General features: G+C 36.0%; 1 protein-coding gene across 1 annotated transcript in view; it reads right to left on the bottom strand.

The window, feature by feature from the left end:
- Nucleotides 1–3,890: 3,890 nt before the first annotated feature.
- Nucleotides 3,891–10,995, bottom strand: part of LOC107101993 (butyrophilin subfamily 2 member A2-like) — a 29,422-nt gene continuing 22,317 nt past the window's right edge. Inside the window, exons 4-5 of the mRNA XM_015401101.1 lie at nt 6,057–6,168; nt 3,891–5,281 (exon numbers count right to left, since the gene is read on the bottom strand). Of these exons, the coding sequence (XP_015256587.1) occupies nt 5,230–5,281; nt 6,057–6,168 (164 nt within the window). The 3' untranslated portion in view covers nt 3,891–5,229. The remainder of the gene's footprint in view (nt 5,282–6,056; nt 6,169–10,995) is intronic.

Genomic DNA, 10,995 nt, shown 5'->3' with positions numbered 1-10,995 from the left:
CGGTCAGTCTGAAGAACGCACAAGTCTGCTCTGATGCATGCTCGATAAAGAGGGCGGGGCGAGAACAACATCCGGGGATTAAATGCGTTCTCGATCTGGCGTTCTTGAGAATTGGAACGGTACTCGGGCTGAGGCTGATGACGTGCCACGAGTACACGAGCACACGAGAATGCTCAAGAACGCATATTGAGAAACGCCGTATGATTTTCACATAATCTGGGTCACATTTATGTTGGGGAATGTATATCTAAGTTGGATGTTGGGTTTATCTTATCAGATATTAGTTTGTTTGAACTTATTTTGCTGTAGTGTAATTAAAATAATAACAATTATTTATTATTGTAGAATATGTCAACACTGATCATCAATGTGGAATAAACCAGCTGATATCTACAGTTAATTCCTAAAAGTATTGTTTTTCTGTTTTATTTTACCAGTGTTATTTTGGCAACTGCTCACAAGCTGTTGTAGAACATGATCAGTAAAGACAAATCATGAATAAATCTGGTCCCTGACAAATCAGGGGTGATGCTGGAGGGTCAACTACCATCAGATGGGACCCAGACACATCAGATTTCTACAGAGCCCCTAAAGGGACACTGAAGAGAAATACAAAAAAATTATAATTTCTCATGCGCACCATATAGTTTCTCATATGCGCACCTGATACTTTCTCGCATGATCGCACGAGTATTTCGGACAACCGTGTTCATTAGAATGGATGTATATGAACTCACTGAGCTCTATTTTTTGTTTGGGCTACCATACAAAGACATCGCTGCATTGCTTGCAAGACGTCACAGTTATGTTGTGTCTGAACGTCACATAAAACGTATCCTGAATTCCTGCGGTCTATTTCGGTGTAAAGGATACACAAACCTTGAATATGTTGTGGAATTCATTCAAACACAGCTCCAAACTACTGGTCAACTGAACGGATATAGATGGATGTTTACCAAATGTCTGGAGAATAGATTAAAAGTAAGAAATGAAGAGGTCTGTGTTATATTATACGTCTTCATCGCCGCAGCTACTTTGTAAAGGGGCCGAATTACACCTGGCATTTAGACTTCTATGACAAACTGAAAGCATTTGGAATCTGCATAAATGGCTGTATTGATTGATTTTCTAGATATAAATATAAAAAAATAAAACTAGATTTCTGGGGGACAGTGATTTGCCTACATGTTATGAATGATGGCGTACCATAAATTATAAATTATGAACAGTTTAGTTTCTGTCTTCGACTCGTTGCCCATAGTATCAGGTGCGCATGAGAAGCTAAGTGGTGCTCACGAGAAAGTTTTTTTTCTTTTTTAGAAAAAAAAGGAGGAGGAGTAGGAGGATGAGGAGAAAAGAGATGATGATAAGGAGGAGGAGGAGCAGGAGGAGTAAAGAGATGAGGAGGAGGATGGAGGAGAGAAACAGATCAACCAGCATGATGAGGACACAGCATTAGTAAAGAACAATGATGAGGAAAAGCATCAAACAGCCAGGGACAGTCAGCACCTTTGATGATAGAAGCATGGCATCCTCCTACTCCCCCTCCTTCTTCTCCTCACTGGTTATCTGTTGCTCCCCTGTCATCTCTTTCTCTGCTTCTGCAGTAATTCTCTTCTTAAAATAAGAAGAGATGTCTGTAGACTTTCTCTTCAAGTCTGAAAATGGACAAGCCATACACAATCACCAACTCATCCAGTTACAGTAGCTACATAACTATGTCAAAAACCCACTAAAAGCTGCTTTAACAGTATAATGTTACAGTTCACATATCCCCCTTTTCTTTCACAAACAAATTATTTGACTTATTTACTTACTGGCCGAAAGTGGAAGGCGCCAGAACCTAAGGGTCAATTTACACTGTTCCAACAGGAACTAGCAGAAAAAATATGGATATTTTCTAAATATACTCAAACTATACGTTCCAACTATTTTCCTTTTAATTACAAATAGATGTATATATTTAAAAATCCATGCTGTCTAAATAAAAAGGTATAGTGGACAAAATGTCTGGGGCAAACATCTTTTCCATTATATTTATCTATAATTTCACTAAAAACTCCTTGATGACTTGTAGAGACACATCATTTTCTCTTTACCCCTATATAACACAAAATTAGGGTCTTAAAAGAGCATGAATTCTCTACATATCAACTATAATGTTAGTATTTAGATGTGCCTAATTTGGTTGTCAAGTAACTATTAAAATATGAAAAATTAAAATGTTTAATAAGTCTAAACATTCCTCTTAATAGTATTACTGCTGCCACCATATGTATTAGAGGCAAATAAATAGCAGGGGTGGCCAATGATTGGCTAAGTGTGGCTATGGATCCCCCTGGCCCCCCATCTAGCTCCGCCCCTGTACAAACAATTTCAGAATTCATCTACCGGTATTAAGCAATTTGACATTGTGTTAGCTACTCATTCAGCAGTAACCAGAATTTTCCGAGCTTTACCTGAATTAGGTTCTGAAAACTGAGCTGCATCAGGCATTTGTCCAGAAAGTCACCACCGAAAAGGACTTGGTCTTTCAGCTCTCCGAAGAACTGGATCCAGAACTCCATTCCTTCTTTGCGTAAGATCCCCTACCAGCTCTCAATCCATTGGTTTGAAGTGCTGGACGCAGCAATGAAACTCTGACAGCAAGATCTGTTGTCGGTGGTATCGTGTTGGCGGAGGGAGGTTTGAATGTCTCTGATAACAACATTCTCCGTTCCTAAATCTGTTCTGATTACCCGAGGACATCCACCTGCGTGTTCCACAGCATCAATAAAGTAGCGTCCTCTGACGAGCAGTTCGCTGTTTGTGTATGCTGCTTTTAACCAAATCATTTTGCGGGAAAATCCATCAATACAACCATTGATGCATATTCCGTATGGTTTTAATTTGTCATATGAATCTACATGCCAAATATAGTTTCGTCCCAGAGCATAATACTGCCTTAGGTTTAGCCTCCGGGCTTAATGCTCAGCAGATGCGAGTGGATCCAGGGATGCGATGATTAACCGTACATCCTCCTTTTTCGCCCTGATGGGATTCATCTGACATTTTTTGTGCATTCACCTATAACCATGCAGTCTCCCGGGTCCTTCCAGCTCCTTCTGGATGAAGTCAATGACACTGCCAACGTCCACATACAGTACACTTTACGTCTCAATCCGTATGCATTCAGCACTCGGATTAAGTGTCTCTTATTAATTAACACTGTGTGTTTAATAGCAAGAGATCGTTCATTCCAAGGTTGAAATAAAATTAAATCAAGTCTATGTTCTCCATATACCTTGAATGTAAGCTACACCACCATAAAGGAGCTCCCTCACAAATAACGCGTTGCCACCCGTTGCTAAGATGTGGCCACTGTGGCCACGAGATAGATAAGTTGTGGCCACGAGATGGATACGGTGTGTCCACGCCTTAACATCTTCAAAAAAAATTCTGCCCATGTCACCAGGGGGGCTCCGTAGAAACCATTGTTTTTCTAATGCTATAAAAGCAGGCATTTGATATTTATTTTATCAGCATTAGCAGTTAAATGTACAAAAAGGATTAAGCTTATTTCTAATTTAAATACATCACATCAAAATAACTGTTTTCGAAACACACAACCTTTTTGCTTTAGTAAGAGTTAATAAGACACTAAAGATATTTTACTTAAACGACAATCAAAATGTAGATACAGCACAGCAGCAGTGTTGACGTTACATAATGCTGCTGATGACAAAATATTAGGTCTAAAGGTCAAGAAAAAGTTTTAACACACTTTTAGTTCTATAATAAAGGCTTAAGTCAAATATATTTTTGAGAGAAACACTTTATAATTTTCAAACAGTGCAAACACTTTACATAGGCAAAGTAATAAAAAAGAAACTGTGGATTAATAGGAGAGTTGCAGATATTTCACTTTTAATAAAACATGAAAGCAGAACGGACAGAATGTATGGGTTTAAAGAAATAAATGGATCATTGCTGCAATGGAATGATGGAAAACATCAGGAAGCTTTAATATTCATTTAGTTTGCAAACCTGTTTAACTTATGACAATAGCTTACAAGAGCCTCCCAACAGTGGGAGGAAAACCATGCATGCTGAAATTCTCCAAAATTCACAAAAACATTCTGAATCAGAAATATTTTGATTGTTGCTAAAAAATCATGGTTTAGGTTCCGCTTGTTAAAAAAAAGACAGAAATTGAAATTTGGCAGCTTTACCGAAAAAGACTTATATACTTTATTGAACAGTTACTCTCAAACTTATGCATATAAGTTAGACAGATTTAGGACAATTAAGACATTAACATTAAGACACATAAATATATGAAGATTATTTTATATTAGAAAGAACAGGAAAACCCTAAAGAATTCATCATTAACCAAAATATTTGCCTATTTTTTGCATTAACCTTTAACATAAAAAGAGCATTATATAATTGTCCATTACATTGCCTATTTTGTTGTGAATGTCCTTTACAATGCTCACATATGACACACTTAATTTTGCAGTATATTAGCATTCTGGTCAAACAGAATATAAAATTTTATTTATTTAAAATTATTTCATACAATAATTTTGAAGAAAAGAAGAGTTTAGGTCCTCTAAGGAATAAATATGGGAGAGAACTTCAGACAGCAGTAGAAAAGCAAAACAGACATAGGCTTAGCTCTTTAAAAAAGGACATTTATCATGGTGGGATATTTTAGATGCATAAAAACATAGACCTACAAACTGAAATTTTTTTTTAAAAGAATTTAAAAATTTGTTATTTTAGACAAAAAACAGTTTCTAAAATGTTTAGTTAAGAATGTGTGTGAACAGTTATATTTCATTTCCTAATGTACAACATACACAGCTTTAAAATGGAACAGCAGTGACGGTTTATAATGCAATGTGATGGAAAGAAACAACCCAACAGTTACGCTACATCTCTGATAAAACAATTTCACAAAACAATAAATTAAGACAATAGCTTCAAGACAGCCAGCTGTGCTGCATCTGAGACAAAACTAATGTAGACAGCCATAAAGACTGGTCAGATGGATCACTCCCCTATCTAGAGGAGATCTAATCAAGCTCTCTCCTTTGATGGGCCACAAAGATCCAGGATGACCAGGAGGCTATTTTCCCATGGGGCATGGGGTATTCTAGTGGTTAGGACAGAAGTTTAGGCATTCCATGAAGGCTTGAAGTCCCCTGTTCCATATCTGCAGACTACCCCTCTGTGCTCTTAGCTCATTCCGCATGCACAGGTTGCCAATTAGACGCTGTAGACGGCACAGTGTCCCTAAGGAATGGGGTTAAATGCAGTCAAATGATGTTAAATGTGTAATTACAGTGATAAAGTGAGATTATTGTTATCATTTTCACCATCTGGCAGACAGAAGAGTTTTATGAGCTTCAACCAACAAACTAAAGTGCAGCCTTTCCCCATGTTTGTGTAAAAACTACTGTGGAAACACGTATGCACATACTACCTCCCAGTTCAATGCCTAAAACACTCCAATTTTTTTGCCCTAATATTAACAGAAATCTGACACTGCTAAAAAAAGCAGTAAAATATATTTTGTTGTTTTATGTACAATGTCATATTTTACATAGATTACATTTATATCAAATAACACAACTAAACTTTTTTTACAAAGACAATATATGCCATTTGATTTCATGCAACCAATAGGTTTCTTTGTTGGACAATTTAAACCAAAACACTCATCATCCTTTGTATGGTTTAACGTTGCTGTACCAGTATGACAAAGCTCCAATTTAATTTGAAACAGGATTTTTAGGTTATGAAACACATTCATGCGTATGATTATACACTTAGATGTTAAACAAAATCCACGAGTTAATTCTAAGCTAAAATGTAAAATATTTGAAACAAATAAAAGGTCATATAGTAAGGAAAGAAAAATTTAGCTGAAAAACGTTGCTTTATTTAAGACACATAGCTGTTCATTAACTTATGTTAGGGAGGCTGATTTTATTTAGCACATAAATGCTTGAAGACCTTCAAATAGCTAAATATTTATATGCTGACCAACAAAGAAATCCAAACTTACCTTGGGGATTTTTTTTTGCAAGTATGTATCAAAGCTGCAGCAAGAATAACAGCAACAATGCCCAGAACAACGGCGATGATAATAGCAATCTTCAAATGACCAGCAATTTCATCTGAAATATAACAAGATGATGTTATTGCTACAATCTTACAGAATAACAAGAACCAACCCACAAATGTGAAACACATTTAACTCTCCTTGACATCTTAAAACATGTGACTGTTTTAATTAAATTAACATTCTTTATTTTACAATAAGAAAATCTAATAGTTAATTAGCTTTTTGAATTGCTTTCCTTTAACTTTACCCACCAAAACAAATTGTGTGACCAAAAAAATGTTGAGTCATAGATTAAAACTGTTGTTTTAGAAGGGTTAATTAATGTAATATTCTTTTTTAAATACTTCAGTAACAATACCAAACTGTGATGATCAGTTTGTTATGTATAGTACTCGAGTTCAGGGGGGATGAGGGGGTATGGCATCCCCCTTAATCTTAAAATTGCGATTTCAATTTGTGATTTTATTTTCGACCTCAGTGGAGCAACCAGCAGAGCAGGTGACGGTGTTCTGAACAGCATCAAAGCCAAGTGGCAAAGACAACACGATTTGAGGGACTTCATTTTTAACAAGGCAAAAACTAAGGCTTCAGGTAAGTCAAGAGTCAGAAGACATTACCTTTTATAAGCTTACCGTTGTGTCACCAAGCACGTAGAAGTCCTAATCTCTGGACATAGTGATAACATGAAAAACTAGCTAAACCAGTTTGAAGCTCAAACATTTTTCTGTCTTTAAAATCTGCTTTTTTTTGTGAATTTTTTTGTTTGTGAATCGAACAAAAAATTAATCTGTAGGTCGCTGCTGTTTTGCTAGGAGACAGCCAGAATCTAGAAGATGTTGGTGAGACAAGGGGAGCTGTGGCCGAGAGAAGTGGAGGAAACCGAGAGAATCGAAGCATTGAAAAATACATTTTAATTAAGCAATTTAGACATGTGTTAAGATTATTATTTCGTAAGCACTGCCAAATGTGATGTAAATGCCTGGCCATTGGTCATAAATGAATTGAATATTGACACCTGACTGCTAAGTCCCTTGTGTGAATTTAGTGGTAAATAGTTAAGTTCTACTGACCTGTTAGAAAACTTTAACTCATTAATTGCCAGCATGTAGCCTAGCTTACTTTAAATTAGCCAATAGAAGCGATGCTGATTTCTGATAAACAGTCTATTTTATAAAATAAATACTCTAAAGGCTTATTTTCAGTCTAATTTTAATGTGTTTGAATTTGTAAGCAGTTTTGTTTAGATTTTGAAAAGTATTTCAGCTGTTTCAATCTAATTAATTTAGATTGAATAAAAAAATACTTGACTTAAAAGGATTCAGATATTAATTTGCAAAGTTTTGTTCCAAATCTTAATATATTCATTGCCAAAAGATTTTCCAAAGTAAAATCAAAGAAGTAGCCTCACTATGAAGTTGATCCCAGTGGGTAATATGTCCTCTGCATTAGTCCCTAACTATGTAGGGGCAGTGATAGTGATACCAGTCCAGGGACCGACTGCAGTTCTACTGTAAGTTGCCTTGGTCAAGGTCAATAACCGCTGTACCTGACATGTAACAACCATACCATGCATATTGCTTTAGGTTAATAGACTATATTAATTAGACTATGTATGTTTCCAAAAAAATAAATAAAAAAAAAAAAAATCCCCCCTTTCCCTTTTTTTTTTTTTTTTTTTTTTTTACAACTCAACTACTGGTTATGTGTGATAAAGTGACTGCTTCTTAGTCAGCCTCTAGAGTCTATTTAAGTAAATTAAATGTTCCCTGTCTGAGAGCTGCTGGCATCTGAGAAGACAGATCTCTATCCACTGGATGGCAGACCATCATGGGTTCATTAACAGGAAAATAATAACTAATTCCTCATTATCCACTGACAGTTTCAAAGTGTTGAAGGTTTGAAGCACATGTGGAAATGTGCAGCAAGAACATGTTTAAATTGAACTGTATTAAATAAACCTTCTGAGCTGAAGCAACAAAAATAAAACCCATCACTTTTTAGCAGAAATTGTTTTTTCAAATATTCTGTCTGCATCTGACTCTTCATTTATATAGACTCACTTCAATCAATATTAAAGAGTTTAAATTTGAAAAACTTTGACAATGATGCTTACTCGGCTGAGAGACCTAAAGTACAACAGCTGTTTTAATGGGTTTGCTACTTTTAAACAAGGCATGACACAAAATTACCTTTTAAAAAGTTCTGTCTGTTATAAGGTTTTAGGTTTCAAAGACTCCTTTGACTGACTTGGTTTTATATTACTAAAGCAGGTGAGGGAAATAGATAAAAATAGCTAACAGAAAATAAGGCTCTAATCGTCTGCACTTACATGGACAGGTAGTTATAAAATGTACTCCCTTTCATTATTATTTAATCTATAAAATGCAATATACAAAAAATAATGAGTCTGATCTTGAATGAATGTAGCACATTTTTAAAGCAAATAACTTAGAATGCAATAGAACTTGTTGTCCTTGGACTTAGAGCTGGGAGATATTGCCAAAAAACTATCACATTATTTTCTGTATCGAAGAATTTCTATAACTATTACAATATCTATACTATTAACAGTATAATTTCTTTTTTTTTTATCTTACTGACTTCAATAAGCAAAACTTTATAGCTGTTATTTTCATTTTCTGTTCTAAAAAATATTTTGTGTTATTGCCCGACCCTAGTTGGCCTTAAAACAATAGTTTTTAAATCTTTCAATCACCTGGTATATAACTAAAATATTTTCCTAAAATGCTTTCACAACTCTTTAGAAACAATGAATACTTTCCTATGATTCAAAGATTTTAACTTGGCAGTTCCGTTACAGAAGCAGTCATTTATCCATCTGCTAAATTATATATTTATCTAATTTCCTTAGGCAGCACAAAATACTTGCTAATAAAGCTTCACTGAAAACCGAATGGTTGTCATTCATCCCCGATTCATTTTGTTTTTGTGCTCCACTATTTTGGAAGACACAAAATATAAAAACCTCTAACAAAAAGGAGAAAACAAAAAATGCAATATGACATTTTACATTACCGGTAAGTCTGGTTAAATAAAACAAAAAACAAAGTGAACATTCTAGGTCCGTGTCCGTGGTCCATGTATCTTTTGGTCATTGGATTTTTGATTCAGAAACAGGAATTAAAAAAGATAAAAACAAATGGTAATTTGATTTTTGTTTTGAAGTGCAAAAAACAAAATTGAAATTTAAAAGGTCTCTCTTTTTCATTGTCAAAAAGGGAAAAGTAAAACCTGAAAAATTATTTGAATTTCATTTTCCGTTTTAGGGAAACGAAAAACAAAAATGTTTTTGAACAGGGACGAAAAAAGGTTCATTTGTGGTCGTTTTTTCATATTCCGAGACCGGATGTGGTTACTTATTTGCGGCAAAAGCACCAATGTAAGAGCTGCCTGGGGGGGGCAGAAACATTGGGCTGCCCGTCGGCTGCGGGGCGTGTCTCTGATTCAAAGTTTAGACAGATCCCAGAGGAAAAAGTTTAATCGAAACGGGAGATTACTCCCCAGCTTGTGGCACGGACCACCCCCCCAGAGTTCCTAGAGAGAGAGCAGAGCAGGCACCAGCTGATGCCAAGCAGCAACAGTGTCCTTGAGGGGTAATCAAAAGTCAGAGTCAGAAGACAGGACCAACTTCAGAAGCCGGTAGAATCCAGGAATCAGTCCAGAACAGATCAAACTAACAGAGCAGAGAGGGGCAAAGCAGGACTCGGGACCCACAGGGCAGAAACTGGTCAAAATCAGGAAAACAGAACAAAATTTAGAATGCTAGAGTTCATCTCACCAATCTTCTCGAATAACCTGGCGCTGATGGAAAGCAAGCAAAGAACATAAATAGCAGAGGAACCAGGTGGAAATGATCGGCATTAATCAACCAGTGGACAAATTAGACAGGTTTGCAGCAGCAAGGGAAAAAACTGAACCATCAGCACCAAGAACATGACAGTAATTGAGGGCGACAGTACCATCGGGTGTAGGAGCCTGCATTGTCTACTGATGGTGGTCAGAGAGCCCAGTGGCGCCAGTGTACGGCAGCCTCGCTTCTGTCAGTGCTACAATGTAGCTTGCCACCATCAGTGTGTGTGTGTGTGTGTGAATGACTGAATGTAGTGTAAAGCAATTTGGTCAAGTCTCCTGACTTGAAAAGCACTATATAAGTACAGGCAATTTACCAGTTTTCTGAAACAATAAAAAAGTTTCCCTCAGGACCGAAGTAAGAAACTTCGTTAAATTTAGAAGATATTCACAGATTTGGCTTCTCTCAATAACTCGTTGGCTGATAATTTCTTCTACAAAACCGACATTGAGCTACAACCATAGTTTCCTCAAAATGAGTCTCCCACCACGCTGGGATAAATGCATTGGACTGTATGCAGAGTTTTGCTGGTTGCAATACCAGGAAAATAATCATAAAGAAATATTCAACAGCATCACCAAGGAGAGGTGGATTTTCATCAAATTCATTACATGTGTATCTGATCTCACGTCTTATGTAATGCTTTACATTTTTTGGTGGATAATTCCCCAAAGCTTAAATAACAAAACATTCATTAAAGTCCCTTTAGCTAGGTGCAAGATAGAAAACAAACCCTTTAAAAATAACTGTTTACTCTATAAATCAAACAGATGTGGATATAAGGTGTTCAATATATTCAGTTTTTGTAATTTAGATTAGTAATACCTCCACTTTTACTTTTTGTAGGTATGCACGATATTGGGATTTTGGCCGATATCCGATATGCCGATATTTTAAAACTCATGTAGCCGATTACCGATGTTAATGCTGGACAAAAATAAGTAGTCATTGAAAATAGCAGTTTTGTTATCCATTTCTGACACTTTGAAAAATAATATACTCAAATAT

Source organism: Cyprinodon variegatus, unplaced genomic scaffold (assembly GCF_000732505.1).
Source record: "Cyprinodon variegatus isolate N-32 unplaced genomic scaffold, C_variegatus-1.0 Scaffold1184, whole genome shotgun sequence".
Classification (NCBI taxonomy): Eukaryota; Metazoa; Chordata; class Actinopteri; order Cyprinodontiformes; family Cyprinodontidae; genus Cyprinodon; species Cyprinodon variegatus.
The sequence above is the reverse complement of the archived record's forward strand: the minus strand, read 5'-3'. Positions and strand labels throughout refer to the sequence as shown.